Source organism: Cyanistes caeruleus, chromosome 7 (genome assembly GCF_971803275.1).
Source record: "Cyanistes caeruleus chromosome 7, bCyaCae1.hap1.1, whole genome shotgun sequence".
NCBI lineage: Eukaryota > Metazoa > Chordata > Aves > Passeriformes > Paridae > Cyanistes > Cyanistes caeruleus.
In genome coordinates, this window is record NC_141707.1 from 37,656,775 (window position 1) to 37,674,144 (window position 17,370).

The following is a 17,370-nucleotide window of genomic DNA, read 5'->3' on the forward strand; positions in this document are numbered from 1 at the left end:
GAAAGAAATAATCTAGTGCAGCATAGCACCCAACAATTTCTTGATATAGTGCCAACAACTGTGGCACCGGATTATAGATTGTTTCTAAAATAACCTTAAATTGATGGATCATTGCTCCTTTCATTTGGGCTTGACAAAAAGTACCTCTGGCATTTCCTTTCACTCTTTATGTTGAAAATGGTGTGTCACTCTTTCTGTTCTTTTTCTTGCCAAAAAAAGAATTCTTGCCCATTTTTTCAATATTTTCTCTTTTAACAACCCAATTTCACCTAGTAGCTATAGCAATAGCATTGTGTGCATACTATATTTTGATTTGCTTTGACTTCTTCTTTTGTGGAGAGATGATAAAAATATCAGTTATAGAATTTCTTTGGTAAATGTTTGTAATCCAAAAAGACACGAAGTCCAAAATTTCTAATTATTTTTCTCAGGGTGGATTGAAGTCCTTCCTTCTATTTATTCAGTAGCTGTGCTTTACTGCAAATTATTTAACTGTTCAGACTTTCCATGCTTCCAGGTTCTCTTGGTTTATGGGGTTTTTTTGTTATTATAGTGAAAACAAGTGAAACTACATGAATATATCAAGGATTTTCAGGATATTTTCTCAGTACAGTACTGTTTATTCTAGCATTATGCCGAGGGAACCCAAATTTACAGAAATGCTCTTAATGCCACGTTACACATTGATGAACCACAGCCAGTCCATCATCAACTCACACCACTCACAGCCTCCACTGCCTCGTGCCATAGTCCCACCTCCTGATTGCTGGGAAATGCTGTCATGCCTGGACTTTGCCAGGATGCCATGAGAAGGATGGAATCTCCAGGATAAACCAGCGGAATTATTCTCTTTCAGAAAGATGCCAAGCAAAAGCAGAGGGGTTGGCCATGCATCTTCCATTTTCTGTGTCCCCACCAGGAAGATGGGATCTTGACATCTTGCTCCAGATTTTACAGACAAAGGAAGGAAGTCCCTCCCGGTCCCTTCAGTAAACTCAGCTCTGTTGCCACATTTTTTCACCCTGATTCTGCTCATCCATGGTCCACTGCCTCCTTCTCCCTGCAAGGAGCTTCTCCTCCAGCTCCATCAATGCTGCCCATTATCAACACCCTCTTGTCTCAAGACCATGGCTGATGCTGCTAAATTGATTATTTCTAAAGTTACCCAAGACAAAGCTGGTGAACTTGACCCCACACATGCATCTCTACTCATGCTGATGTCATCTCCAAATACTTTATGAAGTTTCCAACCTTTACCACAGAACAAGCTCAACAGAAACCAAGTTTCTCTCCTGGAGAGGTCCCCAAGCTTGCTGTAGCTGCCTCTGCATAAGTGGCATTAAGCAAAACAATCTCGTCACCTCTGTAACATTTTTAATTGTGGTAAAGATGTGTGACATCCATCAGAAGCCCACGCAGTCGCTCGGCAACAAAACTTCTAACTTTTGAGACTTTATGAACTCCTAAGAGAAGAGATGATATATTAATATTGCCACAGAGGAAAGATAATTAATTTTTTAAAAAATTAATGAAGATGCTATATTTTAAGAAACTAATAGTTAAGCCAATCTGATTAGTGCCATATGGAGAGCGTTTTGTGCAATGGACACCACGGTTACTAGCACGAGGCAGAACGAAGTAATTCTTCCTATTTATATATGGGAAAAAAATCCATGAGTGTTGATGCTCCAGCAATGTGGTAAACGACAAGATTGGCACAAATCCACAAGAGATGCTTTTTGCTGTGTGACCCACCCACTAAAATGAAAGAAACATTCTTTTTTAAGTGCCTGGAGCCATCAGGTCTCGCAAAGTTTCTTTCCCTTATAGTGTGGCTGGCTGTAAGTTCAGCAACAGGTATGGGAAAACAGAGACAGCTGTGATGGCTTTTAAAATGGCTGTCTGGGTTTTAAAAAGGTAAATGAGTGACAATGGCAGAGGAGGGGGAAAAGGAGAACTTGGCTTCAACAATCCACTTGGAATACTTAAGTTAAAGCTAGCAGGTTAAGGAGGCATCCATCAATTCAAACATTTACATAATAAAGCTGCATTTAGTTTGCATTCCTTGGTGGAGCTGTGCAATTTATTTATAAAATATGTGTCTTCATTTACTAGTCTTTCCAACCCTAGGATACATAATATATTCTGGAGAGTTGAGGGAAATGGATTTCTACTTAGTCTGTACTCACCACCGCAAAGATTTATGCCAAACTTCCTACCTAAACTCAATCCATTAAACCTGTACTGTTCTTAGACCAGACTTCTCCATCCTTAATGCCCTTTCCACAGGAATATTAAGTCTTAATACAGACACAAGATCAACTTCTAATAATAATAGTCCTTCTCTTGTAATTTTGTGGGTAATAAAGATATCAAAGGTTATAATCCTTACCATTATTTTCTAAGTCGTCTCATTAAGGTATGTGGTCTCTGTGTCTTTCAAGAAACTTTGTGTCAGGATAAGGCATGCAAAAGTCTTTAGTTACATAAATTTCACAATCCATTTCAGACCATACTCACTTTACTGGATTTAAATTAGCAGAAGGAATGTGTTTCATATGAGCTCTGTATTAAGGGGTTTTTTTTTGGTTTTCACAACTCTTTCAGTGCTAGAGACCATGTTAAGGGAAGCAGGGAATCTTCTCCCTGGCACTACAAAAGCCCTCCTCTCCTTGTTTGTAACACTGGCAGAAATTTATCTTGCCTCCCTGTTTTCTTTCTTTTTGATAAGTTAGTCAAAGAAACACCCCTATCAGGAGAAGCAGTTAAAAAGTGCCTCTATGTGCTTCAAGAGCAACAGTGACTCCTCTGACACCCTTCTTTTTTAACCAGTTCTTTCCTTTTGTCAACAGGATAGCAGCCAAGGAATCCGTGAATCTTATGTCAACACAAAGCTTAGGAATTGTGTTTGGACCAACACTCCTTAGACCTGAAAAGGAGACAGGGAACATGGCAGTCCACATGCTGTACCAAAATCAGATAGTTGAACTTATGCTGAGCGAGTACAGCAAGATCTTCGGCTCGGAGGAAGACTGACAGACAGGGCCTGTTATTGAAAACGTTCACATCTGTCTTGATGTCTAATATTTTTACATTTCTGTAAACATATTTCTGAAATATTTCTTTTTCTTTCAAGTGACAGATGCCTCATTTTGTGCAAACTTAATGATGATTTTGTGTCTAATTTTCAAACATTGGAATAAAAAATATTGTCAACATTTGCCTATATGTATTCTGCATTAACCCTTTGAGAGTTTCATTATGCTAGCACTCCAAGTGTCACTTTTTCTGCAAGCTGAGCATACAGCATATGGCCCTAGACCATAGAAAATGCTGTTTACCAACATATGCAATGGCACAGAAAGACAGATAATAATTGGGGAGGTTTGTGGAAAACGGATTAAAGTATGTATATTAAAAGCAATTAATTAAAGCAGCGATACGAGATCATTCATAGCTAATCTGAGGATAATTTACCTTTCTCTTTGATATACATTGAAAATTAAAGACATGATGGATAATCAATTTGTCTACCCCAAGAGCTGGAAAAAAAAAAAATTGCATTTAATGCTTTTAAACAAATAAAATAAACAAACACAAACAAAATGAGAATGTCACTATTTGCATAACAGTGCCTAAAAGAAATTAAAAATGGAATTGGAACTTTGGCATTTTTACTTAAACGCAGTACATGAAATGAAGACATTGCATGACTGCTCATTTTAATGTAACATCCATTTTGATTCTTCATCACACTGTACATCTGCCCGCTTTCCCCAGCTATCTCATGTTCTGTAGCATTTGTATTGTGCTCCTGAGGATGCTTTATTGGTGAACTACATTAAATTCATCTAGAAAGAACTTTAAAAAAAAGCCTTTTCATATGCCCTTAGGATTACTTGGCTAGACTTGAATCAATTTATGCATTTGATGGTTAGTTTCAGTTGTCATGGATAAACAAAAGGGTAACTGTCTAGAATATATCAAATATTGTTTCATTTTGAAATGTATGTTTCCAGCTATACACATCTCCTACCCTGTTTTGTAAAAGTATTCTGCTGATAAAATGTAGACTTATGTTTGACAGCTTTTTAATCAAGTTCAAAGAGAATAAATAAAACTAATCCAGTGTGGTAAAGAGTCTGTCTGGTTATCGATTTGTTCATAAAATGAAAAATAAACCATGTAAATAAGATGTGTGAAACACAGATCCAGAAGCAAATATTTAAAGCAATTAAAGACCCCAAAACATAGGATTAATGCATAGGTCTGCTGTGCATGAGAGATATGTCTTCAATATCACCTCTGCAGATCATGGGCTGCTTCAGTTTTTACTCAGCATTGTTGAGCAAAATTCCATGGTATTCAGGAAAGGTCACTCCTTGGAGCAGTCATTTATGGGAACAAATATGTAATGAGGCCTGATGGTTAGCTAAGACCAGGCTCTTTCATCAGGTACTAAAAAACTGACCCTGTGATATTTTTTCTGACTTCTCACACATTTAAAAAATCCAGCAAAACAGAGGGGTAGTGGCCAGTAATTAAAATAAAAAACACAAAACCAAACAAAATCTCCCTCGTATCACAAACATCCACCTCAGTAACTTCTGAACAAAACTATAATATACTGGAGAACCCAAATTCACTTTATGTTCAAGAAAATATTTTTCATCTTAATGTCAAGCCATGAATACTTAAACAGTGATGCTTTTCAGCATCATCATCTATAGACTCCTTTAATAGCAACAAACCAGGCACTGTTTATAGCCTGTGGAAATGACTGGAAGAAAGATAGTCAGAAGTTCAGTCTATTCCTTAATAAAGACCATTCACATTATGGCCCCACGGGTGCTCACAATCATGCTATTGAAGTAATTTCTGCTATTACTGGAAATGAAAAGTTCACTTGTTACTTGGAGCCTGTTGCACTCAGAAGAAAAGATTCTTAATTAATTAATTAATCTTCTTTCTCCAGAGCATGGAGACTCCTCTAGTCCTGTTTTTATAAGACAAGGCTTATGAAATGCACCGTATCTCTCTTAAGATCAACTGCTTTAAAGGGGAAAAAAAAAAATCCAGGAAACTTTTGGACACACGATCCTTTCTTTGGGTTTGAAGGGTTCCTTACATGAACACTACAAAAGTGCTGACTTCTCTGCTAAATGCTCTGTTAAATTGCAGCCTGGCCGTGGGCAGACAATCTGGGGGGACACAAGTGGCTCTCAGCAGAGGAGTGTATAAATCCAGGGCCTGCAGCAGATGCCTTTCCTTTCTCATCCCGACAACACAAAGGAATGGCCATGCCTTGCTACCAAGCTGCTTCCTTCCCCAAGAGACCAATTCTTCCTGTCCCTCTTAATACATACATTAATTTAATGGGAAAAATTACTGACTCAACCATTAGTCAAAGAGCCAACCCTTCAGCCCCTGCCATCAGCAGCAAGCAGAAGGATAAAGGAGGTTAAAAGTGAAGAAGAGGGAAAAAAATAAAATAAAATATTTTTTTAATTTTTATTATTATATTATTATATTTTATAAATTATAATTTAATATAATAATACTGTATTAATATAATTAGCTATATATAGCTGTATATTAATATAATTATTAATGCAGTCTTTAAATGTAATTTTAATTATAAATATATTTTATAAAAATAAAAATAAATATACATTTAAAAATAAATTAAAAAAATAAAAATAAAAATCAATAAAAATCAATAAAAAAAATTCTCAAACCTTATCTGCAGCAGAGTTTCTTTTTCCTCTTGCTCAGGCAGTTTCCTCTTTATTAACCAAGGCCACAGCTCAGGACTCTGACACTCCATAAACATTTCTGGACATGAACATTTCTAAAAAGTGCCCAAGTTTTGCAATTCACCGAGCTCATATCACCACCACATTGCTCTTCTAATTGTTACTTATTAGAATATTCACTATCACTTGGTAGGAGTTTTGCTCAAACTCTGCTAAAATTTTAGCAAGTCAAAATTAGACTTGCAGAAGACCTTTCTTTTTCTGGAAAAAGGAGCCAGCATCAGTTTGAGAAGGGCCACAGATATTTTGAGCAAGGAGCTATTAATGGTAAATGATCAGAAAAAATGAAGGCTGAGGATGCAGCAGAGACAAATATGTCCAAGGATCACTGTTTATCTGCATCTTCTTTATGTGAAGAGCATCTTCTACTCAAACTTATTTAAGAAGCATGAGCACAAATCTGGGATTGATTCAGTAAGGAGATATCAGAAATAAACCTCTAATGGAACCAAAAAAGGGCATTTCCAGCTACAATTTTTTATCATTAAAATAAAGATAAAACATCAACATATTGAATTGTAAGCTTCAGAGAGAAATATTTTCAGTTTTTAACTCAAGAAATTCCACTGCAAAGCAGGATTTCTGAACAAATTATGACACATTGACTTGCTGAGCTACAGCTGAAAGAGGAGGCATAAACTCCCCTAACAAATATTTATTCCTATTTTTATTTCCATACATAGAGATATATCTATTTTGCAAGCAGCATACATTTTAACAGTTATTTAATTCTCTGCCAGAGGAGTGCAGGTAACACTCAGCCTTTTTTTGCAAGCACCCCATGCTGCAACAGAGCCTCAGGCTGCCATTCAGCCCAAGGCACTCAAGAAGTTCAGCTAATCAATTTCCACGTAGGATACAGAGCTTGGGTAGAGTTGGGAAGAAAGCTGGGAAGGAAGTTGGGCCCACAATCACCAGTGTAATCAGGCAGTGTGTACAGGTTTTACATGGCTAATTCTCAGAAGAGGCTGGCAGAAGAGCCTCGGGGAACGCACGTGTTATCACGGCACAGCAGGTTCCCCTGCACGGCGTTCCTGCTTCAGAAAGGAAACATGGAACACAGGGAAGCTGAGCATAATCAGGGGCATGGGGCTCAATCACAAGTCCTGGGGCTTGTAGGATGCAAAAACAGAGCCCAAGGCAAGTGTTTTCCAGAACACAGGAGCCTTTCCTAGCACCCACTTTGGGTTAAAAACAACCTTTCCCTTGAGATCAAGGGGCAAACAAGTGGCCTCTGCAGGTCAAGCTGTACCCAAACCCTTCTCTTCAAGGAATGCTTCAGGATGCTAAAGCCACAATCTCATCCTTGTGCCAATTCACCACGGTTGATCACAGAAAAAAATGTCCTCTGCTATCACTGCAGGTTATTGTTACACTCCACAACCCCATACTTCCAAACATACCTGAAATACTGTGAGAATTAATGTCCATTTTTACTTAGTCTTGTTGCAAAGATGTGTTTCATGCTGGATAGAGAACATCTATCTAGCTAGATAGAGCCCTCACTACCATTTTTCACACAAAACATGCATTGGTGTTTAAAATAAAAATGAATTTAAGACTCAGGACATGACAGTTGGGGATGAACATAAATGTACAGGAAACTGAGACAGAGACAAGTGTGAAAAGAGACCTTTCCATTTTAGTGCTCACTTTATTTTTATGCAGACCTTTTTTATTTTTATTTTTTGGGGTTTTTTTTAAATCATGGAATGGTTTGAGTTGCAAAAGTTCTTAAAAATCATTTCATTCCACCCCCCTGCCATGGACAGGGACACCATCCAATATCTGAGGTTGTTCCATGCCCCATCCAACCTGGCCTTGGGCACTTCCAGGAATGTGGAGTCTACGGACACTCTGGGCAAACTGTGCCAGGACCTCATCACCCTCACAGACATTTCATGTTCTACACCCTGAATTCACCTGTAATAATCAGGTATTTGGGGTTTTGCAGGCACCCAACCCTGCAACCCCCAAGGGCAGGGTAACCTCAGAGGGAACAGAACAGAAAGAAATTTGTATTCCAAACTCTTGGCCATGGTAAAGTTTTCTGACTTTCTATAAGTTGCCCTTAAACCCTCAGAAATACTTCAGAGGTGCTGGAATCCACTATCTCCCAGCAAAGCAGGCTGCCCACACCTCCAAAATACCTGAGGTGACCCCTTACACATTCAGTAGGAATCTTTGTCTAACAGGTTTAAGAGGGACCATAAAACACTGCAAGTTCAGATGGAGTGCTAATTAGTTACCCACTCTGTAAAAATGGAGTTTCTGTGCTCAGCTCTTATCCATAAGTTTTTTTGGCCACATTTCTGGTGGACAAAGGGAACAACCACCTCTCCACCAGTGATTTCTATATTGTCTCAAAGCTCAGAAGCTTTCAAAGAAGCAGCTCAGAAGCTTTTAGATAATTTTTAGGTTGCAATTTTGGGTAGGTGGTGGTGTGGCCTCTGCTCTGGAAAATTAAAGTGACCATACTGAAAGTGGTTTGACCAGTCCATTGCTCAGGCTCCAGTCTGCCCATTGCAGTAAGAAAAGTAGAAAAAGTCCAGTGTTATGTCAAGCTTTCCCACAGGGGATGTTTCTTTTCAGCCCCAGGCAGTAAATGGTTTTAAATAAATGGCTGAACACCCTGTATACATTTCTATCTTTATGTAGTTTCTGTCACTTATTATCCATTTTTAATCCTGCTTGGCTCTTTGTCTTAATGGTATCTGATGAATTTCCCAGGTTAATTATGCACCATGTAAGAAAATATTTTACTTGTATCACTTTTAAATTCATTAGCTTTTAGTACCATTGTATAGCACTCTGCTTGCTCTTGATTTATGGGAAAGGCTAAATAGGATCATCTGACTGACCTCTCCTGGCAATTCACTCTCCTATATACCACTAACACATCACCTCTCATTTGTCTCTTAATCAATTTAACCTTCCCTCAAATGGAAGATCTGCCACACCTCTTATAACTTGCTGTGTCTTTCACTGGATGCTCTGTGTATCTATTCTGCCTCTTAGAACAAAGCTCTTAAGCATCCAAGGGGGAAGGTTCCTTAATATTTTCATTATTGAACTCCTTACAGCCCTTAAAAGAATCAAGCTGCTTGTTTGTATCTGATTTCTGCTCTGCACTGAAGAACTGAACTGTCCTTATTGCCTGGACCAGGTTCACAAGGGAATTTGAGGAATTAAATGCTATTTTTGTCTATACAGAGAATGTGCCAGTACTGCTGTTTTCTCCCTTGTGGCTACTTCACCTTGCAGCTCTCCAAATTTCCATCAGCAGCTTCAGCCACAAAACCCTGGCTTTCTGGTACCTGCCTGAACCACTCTTATCTTGGTTCCTGGGCAGTCCTTTACCCACAGGACACGAGCAGTGACTGCTCCTGCCCTTTGTTGCAAATTTAAAACACCAGCTCAGGGACGTGGACTTGGAATCTTCTGCGAGGCCGGATCCTGCACAATCAGCTCCCTCAGCACAGCTGCGGTGTGAGGCTGCATCCCCACACACTGATGGTGATGCACATGGGTGATGCTCTGCAGGCTCTTGTTTTTCAGCTGGAAACCCACATTTTCACAGGATCACAGATTCCACCACCCCCAGACCACCCAGTGCTGCAGGAACCTAGAGCTGGTGATCACCTTGCTCCATAGGACACCGAGTTCAGACAAAGCAACACAATAACACCGGTTATTCCAGATTTATGGAGCGCTGTTGGTCGGAAAACAAATCAAATTCCCTCTTGTGTTTATGATGTGCTTTACCTCAAATGTGAGAACTGAAAAATAAGGCAACTACCTTAAACAAACACACCCTAAGATGCAAAATACAAGCACCTTCCTGAGACCTCTAGTACTATTCTTTTTCACGTTGTGTTTCTTTGAAGTGCACATAGCCAAAAACATTGGCAGTGCTTTCCCTCTGATGCTGCAGTTTTTGAGAGTATTATGCATATTGCAGATGCGGTTTTCTTGCACTAGATTGAAAAAAAGAAATAATCTTATTAAAAATGTAAAAGGATTTCAGGGTTCTGTGCATACTCAGAGAAAAGAGAGATGTCAACAATAAACATGCCATCTGAACAATACGGAAGGACCTCTGTCCCATGGGCATAATAGATGTTTTATTAATAACTTGCTTTTATATATTTTTCTCATTTCCCAAAACAAGGGAGGGGGGGGGATTTAAAAAAAAAAAAAAAAAAGGGAATGGTTTTGAAAATCAAAACATTTCCTTGACTGGACAATTCAACACCCTCCCTGAAACACAAGAGGATGAATTGAGACCTGGTGCATTTTCTGGGTCTGTGTTCTCCTTTCCTGGGTGTGTTTCTTATATCAGAGCACTGATGGCATGGGGAAAAAGCCCTCCAGGTTCCCCAGAGTTTATCATGGAGTACATCAGCTCCAGCTAACAGGTTGAAAAGGTGGGTCTTTTAAGTGGCTTTGGCAGACTCAGCAAAAGCTGAAAAAGATGTTACTCCATGTCTGAGACTGCTGGACACGGTGTAAGAAAGGAGACAGAGGACAGGGATCACTTTTTTCACATTCTGGAAGAAACAGAACAACTCTGATACAGCAAATTAATATTTTTCCTGATTTTAGTCAGCCTCGTTTTGTCAAGTAGATGCGTCAGGAATGGATAAAAGAGACAAATTAGTCAAATGAGTCTCCTCAATGTACCTTCAACATGACTGTGTCCAGACCCTCAGGTTTGGCCCACATCAGATGATTAGGTCCAGGGAATGGTCATCCTCCAGAGGCATTTTACCCTCTTTATTTACTCTCTTTATTGTGATATATTTTTCCCTCACACAGAGCCTGTGTTTCAGATAATTGAGACCTCTTTGTAAATGCTGTTCCTACAGTATAGGCCCTCAGTAAAACAGTTTCTCATCCCAAATGGCTTTCATAAAGCTAGGCAAATATGGCAGGGGGAAAGAGAGACATGGGATGAATTAAGGCATGGAGTGTTGGAACAATATGATCCTTAAGATCCATTCTAACCCAAACCATCCTATGATTCTATTCTGTGAAGGGAAAGAGCACCTCGAGTAATCTTCCTCTTCCATTTTCTGCCAACGTACGCAACCTGGCCTATTATAGAACAACAGTTACATTTTGTTTTTTGGATAGCCTACCTGAAAATATTATGGAAATAGATGTTGCTACAGAAATCTGTGATGTTCTTAGAGGCTGAGAAAGAGGAGTGCTCCACCTCAGAAGTAATGCCATTTATCCCTAAGATCATCAGTAGGTGTTTGTTATGAGAATATTGCTTTGGAGGAAGTAGTGATGCGAGGTGAACCTTGAGATCCATGGCCAAAGGGTCTACAGGCTCTTCTCTGGCACTAAAAAACCTTTCCAGTATGAAGAAGTTTCTATTTACTCACATAAGGTTTTAATTGCTTTATATCCCAAACAGTTTCTACACAGATTAGATTTTACCCTGTGAAGGCCAAAACCTTTTTAATTCTTTTCTTACCTGTATGGCTGGGGATTCATTCATAGAAGAATTGGAACATTTGACCCCCAAACATGCCCAAGTGCAGAAGGAATCTGTCACTTGTATACCAACTTGGATGCCTTTTTCTGCCTTATTCAAATGCACTTTGCAAGGCTGCAGGGGTCACAAGCTGTGCTTCTTGCCTTTCCTATGGACACTCTCCAGTGAAAGAAACCAGGAAAACTCACTGGATAGAAAGGAAAAAGCTGTCTAATTAAGAAGCAAGTGTACATCTGTCTCAGGCCACTTGCCAAGCATAATGTGGTGGGGAGGCAAATCGTTGTGCTGTTGGAAACTGCTCCCTTTGGACTGGCTGACTCCAGAAGTGCAGGGGACAGACACCTCTCAGTCAAGTTCAGGACTTTCTGTGCCCACCTAATGGTGAGGAAGTTGTGGGATTTGTCAAAAGTTCATCTGAACACAAACATGCCAGAGGTTCCTGGAGTTTGGACAGCTCTGAATGCAACTCTGATTTACTTATTCAAAGCTACACCTTGCATTTCTCTGAAATCAGAGGTACAACATGGACAGTAGCAGATGTTTCTCACAATTATCTCCAGGAACCTGCAGCCAGACTGTGACAAAACAAGCCCAGATGTGGCAGGTGTCACCAGGTGGTGGGAGGTAAAGGAGCATGGGAGGACTCTGTCAAAATGGATAGACAGTTTGGCAGGAAAAAGCTGGATCACTTGGGAAATTTGGAGTATTGAAAATATTCTGATACCCTCCAAAGAGACTGTACTTATGGGAAGAAGTATCCTGAAAACCTTAGACTGGAGCTTGATGAAAAAGCTATTCCTGCTCTTGAAGCTCATGCTATGTTGTTACCATAGCCAGAATCCCATCTGTTCCTACAATGATTTCTGGAATTAATAAGAGATGAGAGAGAAAGGGGGGTAGCCAGACACCCCGTGAACAAAGAGACCCCTCAGCACCATCCTGCCACCGCAGATGATGCAGGTGACATCAGTGTCCACGATCTGAATGAGGATAATGATTTTGGTAAGTGCATCATTTTTCAACCTTGGGCCATCTTCTAGGAAAAAAAAAACAAACCAGTCACTATGGTACTGATTTCCCTTTCACAGTCACTGTTTAGCCAGTAAGGTCCTGAGGTGGCTTTTACCATCCTTCTGGTCTGAGGAGCACATGGAGAGACTGACACAGAGCATGGACCAGATGTCAAAATCCTTTTTAACTCATTTTCTCTCCTCTTATTCAACCAAACCTGCAAATACTTCAAGTGTTGTCTCATGTTAGGTTAGATATTGGGAAAGAATTCTTCCCTGGGAGGGTGGTCAGGCCCTGGCACAGGGTGCCCAGAGAAGCTGTGGCTGCCCCTGGATCCCTGGAAGTGTCCAAGGCCAGGCTGGATATGGATTGGAGCAGCCTGGGATAGTGGGAGGTGTCCCTGCCCATGGAAAGGGGGTGGAACAAGACAAACTTCAAGATCCTTTCCACCCCAAACCATTCTGTGATCCTATGATTCTGCAGAATGCATGTGAAAGAGATCCGAGCTCACACAGAAACATCTTTGCTTAACATCCACCCCGTTGATGACTGTAACTTAATTACCGTGCATACTGTACCGGTGACAGTAAATATTAGTGCTGTGTGCTCCAGAACAAATATCCCATGATGAAAAATTCAAACGGTATCGAGCTTTTCATTAGTGCAGTAATGGCTTTCTCACACATTTAGCTCATTTTTAACTCGACCTGCTAGGGGAAGGAAATGACATACTTTCTGTTGAATAAGACAGCGCCGAGATTATATGAAGGTGCGTTTTTATGGGTAAAGAAACGTATGCCACATTAATCTATTTTTATGCCTTGCAGTACGTGCTGATGAGTCATTTGAATGCCAAGTTTCATTAGTAAATTGGGAGTTATATAGGCAGCTCTGTGCTAAAATAAAAATATATATTTCATTTAAGAATGCAAAAAATTTCAGCAGTGCTGCAAAATGTCTTAGAAAACTAAGCAGGATCAGAGGATGTAAGGATTAAACCTTAGAACCCTGTTTATTAAGACAATTTTATGTCCATATAATGTACATTAGTAATACAATCTGCCCAATATTGTATTGTTCTATCATTTCTCTACGGACCATATTAGTCAGTGTCCTGTTAACATCCATTTTATCATACTGTCATAATATTATATTGAAATGAGATCTGGCACTTTTGGGGTCCCGTGCAAGATGAAAAAATGGGTCTCCAGCAGTCTTCCTCTTAGATATAATTGAAAAAGAGGCAGGCATGAGGGCATGCTGTGATTCACGCTGCCAGAGAGTGATCTGGAATCATTCAGATGATGAGTACATAGAGAATGCCGTGCACAGAAAGATGGCAATTTGCTGTACTAATGTTTTGAAAATGAAAATTTCTAGCTGTTTTGCAGAGGAGCTTAGTAGGAAAGGCAGAAGAAAAAAAAAAAAATCTTTTCTACTTAAGTCAGATTATTTCTGTTGTTTTTGGAAAGGCTGCACAAAGAAATGTGTTTTCTGGAGAGTGGTGTAAAGCGCAAATGAACATTGCTTTATTGACCAAAATAAGTATAAAATACAGGAAATGGAAGGAAAACAGCAAATGAGAAAAATTCTCTCCCGTTCCTCGAGGAGTAGTTTTACAGGGGGATCCAGGGGCACCTTTCAGGCTCCTGAAACCAAATCTTGGATCCCCACTGTGGCCACTTAGCCATAGGGATGGACACCCACAAACACTCAGTACTTCAAGCCCATAAGCCTATATTTCTGCCATCAAGCCCAATTTCCAACAGCCAAGCTGCCTGACAAGCCCCAGCAGGAATGAAAACAATGCTTCTTCCTCTTTCCAAATAGATCATAACTAATGATACCAATGTCCTATTCCTCTGGTGCTTCCACTGAGCTTTAATACTTACAAATAAATCAAACCAGCACTTCCAACCTTTGTTTAGTATCTATGCTGTCAGTACTGATGCACAGTCAGTATTAAAATTTTATTTTATTTTCCTTCTTGCCCTTTGCTTTGACTGGCTTTGTTCTTGATATCATCATTTGGTATTAAATGAAGAAAACGTAGTATTAAATTATGTCCCTTTCTTCAGGATTTTGTTGTTAAAGACTGCCAAGCTCATGCAGCTGGCCTGTCCCCAAGAGGGTGACCCAGCCACCTGACCCGAGTCCTCTTCAAGGAATTGAACCAATCTCCTGTAAAAATCCTGCTCTGTCTTTGGGTCATCAGGGATGCACTGGGAGTGAGTCCTGCAGAGAAAGCACAGAGGACCACAGGGCTTGGCTCAACCTTTCAACATCCAGGGGAACATTTCCTCATCAAATGCATGAAAAATAATCCACGTTAGTGAATATTCTTTTCAAAACTCATTCTGTACAGTTACAACACCTCTATCTGCGTGTTGGAGCAGACAGAATCAATTCCAGTGCTGTTCAGCAGGATTTAAAGCTCTTTTAAAATATAGCACAATTTTTTCCCTCCATTTTAAGTTCCTCTCGCCACCCCTCACCATTCCATGCCTTTGTTGGTGACATTTTTAAATCATCATTCCTTGTACTCCTTAATGGATCTGGTTTTACCATTGCTATTTAAATTTTTTATAAGTCTCTGTACACTGAAACAGTCGAAGTGTGATCTTTCCAGCAGGAAGGAGGAGACTCTTTTGCTTGGGAGGAACATATGTGCTTTGCAGGGCTGTGAGTGACCCAAAAAAATAGATGGTTCCTGGGAAAACACTGTTAAGCACCAAGATGGGCAATTTACTACACGTGCAAGTCCAGGTGAACAGGGAATCTTCAAGAAACTCCCATTGAGCAGAAATTGGGACCATTTTTATAGCTTTCAGTTTCGAGGTCACAGTCACCCGGACTGGAAACTCAAAAATGACTTCAAAAAGGCAAATGCTAACTAGATTTCACACTAGATTTCATTTTACTTGGCATTACAGAAAGAATGCAGGTATTAAATAGACTGTTTCCTGTATACAATAAGGTTAATTAGTAGCAAGGGATGGAAATCAGTGTAGACATAACTCTTTTAGACAGGTATCAAAAATAATCCCCTGATCCCCACAGACCCCAGCTGCACTGAAAGAAGAACAATATAAAAGATTCTTTAAAAGAAATTTTTCGAACATTCTCCAGGTGTCCCAGCTATATTTAAATAGGCCTGTGGCCCCATGCATACTCCAACCCTTTCTGCTCTACAGCTCCCTTGCTCCAAGTTAAATGAGCAGAGTACTTGCACAGAATTTTGAGGTGCAACATAAAGGATTTCTGTACAAAGAGACCGGGATTGCAAACCGAGACAGACAGGAGAACAAAAAGAGGAATATATTCTGGACTGAATGGGACTTCCCTAAGCTCCTTATCAATAAGGTTAATAAGGGTCCATGCAATTTACTGATCACTACGATGCAACAACTGGGCTAAAGCTATAAAGAAGCTGCACAGATACCAGCTTTTCGTGCTTCTCATGGCCCACCACATTAAAGTCCCTTTACCCTTCCCCTGTCACCCCACTCAAGGGAATAAACTCTAGTCTGTGCGATTGGCCTTGCTAAAATCCCTGGTCTGCTATTACGATTCTACCTGCCCTAGTTAAGCAGATTAATAGTTATTTCCTTGAATTTGATCCTCCAGTCCCTTTGTAATTGAAGCAGTAATGCTCAGATATTTCTAAAAATGTATTTCTGAAAAATACATTTCCTTTTTTCTCCGGTTTAATTTTGTTATCCTCAATCATATGCGTGATAGAAAAAAAATCCCAAACTTCTATCTCCTTTATAAAATACATGTCATATCAAAAAGGTGACAAGAGGGGGAAAAGTAATTAGTGAGTTCACAGAGTTCAGTAGAAAAGTTAAAATAGAGTAACACATTACTTTTTATGTTAAGATTTCACAAGACAAATCTTGCCTGTGTTTTAATTGCATGTGACCCTGGCAGTCCCACTCTGAAATGAAGTGCCGTAAAATTAAAGATGACAGACGCTCAAAACAAGTCTTGTGATCTTGATTAAACTACAAAGACCACACTTTTCTCTCTGCTGCAACTCAGATATGATGGGCTGTTTTATTTGGGGAATTGCTTCATTAATGCTTTCTTTGACTAGACATGTTTATTATAAAAAATACTGAATATGGTGATATCTTGCATAGCTAAATAAAGTCTAAAAGACAAGTAAAAAATTAGGAATCTTTAAATAAGCTCAAGACCTAAATGCTTCTTTTAAAGCTCATGGGCATCTGTAGAAGGAGGTACCAAGCATGCCTGCACTGTTCACAATCTACTCTGAAAAATAAAAGGGTTTTTTTTCAAATTATGTCTGTAAGAGCCAAATTGATTGTTCTGACAGTATTATTTGATGGTTATTTCAAGTTATATTTCCACCAGCCAAAGTAAAATGGGGGGGAAAAAAAGGACAGGAAAAAAGCAGAGGGGAAAATCCCCAACCACCTCTTCTTCCAAAAAAAATCATTGTTAATTTTCAGAAGTGTAAAGATGATAACTGAATACAACTGGATATGTGCAGACTTCCCATATAAATTATGTATTTCTAAACCTGCTTGGTTATCTACACCTTGTGACTAAAGAACTTGAAGGACTATATGCACCTGTTTAAAACCAGATTTAAATTATAACTACAACATTTGCAACACCTGAATATTCTATATTTTTCAGACCAAGTTATGAGCAGCTCTTGGCTTTCTGTACCAAATTTCCTCTTATTCAAAGAATATGCCTTGACTAGACCATGACTAAGTTTAAACAAAGAAACAGGAGTGCCATTACACACCTTTCACAGCGATCCCTCAGCATTCCAGGACCCCTTCCTATTATGCAGCTAAACAGACAGGACTTATCCACCAGAGAAATCAGAGGCTTCGTGACCCCAGCATCATTTTATGGGAGGCAACTGCAAGAAATTTTGGGCTCCTCTTCTGCCGTCAGCTTCTGCTATGCTCTGTCCTCCACAGAAGAGGGCAGTTACCTCATAGAATCATAGCTTGGGTTGGAAAACCATATTTGCATGGTTTGGTTTGGAAGGGA

The 17,370-nt window shown here is 39.5% G+C and overlaps 2 protein-coding genes across 4 annotated transcripts in view; one reads left to right on the top strand and one right to left on the bottom strand.

Moving 5' to 3' along the window:
* The window catches only part of ARHGAP15 (Rho GTPase activating protein 15), a 322,285-nt gene extending 318,147 nt beyond the window's left edge, over positions 1-4,138 (top strand). For both annotated transcript variants that reach the window (XM_086898275.1, XM_023931396.2), the window contains one exon: positions 2,853-4,138. In XM_086898275.1, coding sequence (XP_086754401.1) covers positions 2,853-3,036 — 184 coding nt within the window. In that variant the 3' untranslated portion in view covers positions 3,037-4,138. The remainder of the gene's footprint in view (positions 1-2,852) is intronic.
* The window catches only part of QTMAN (queuosine-tRNA mannosyltransferase), a 294,131-nt gene that overhangs the window by 28,936 nt on the left and 247,825 nt on the right, over positions 1-17,370 (bottom strand). The gene's annotated exons all lie outside the window — the stretch shown is intronic.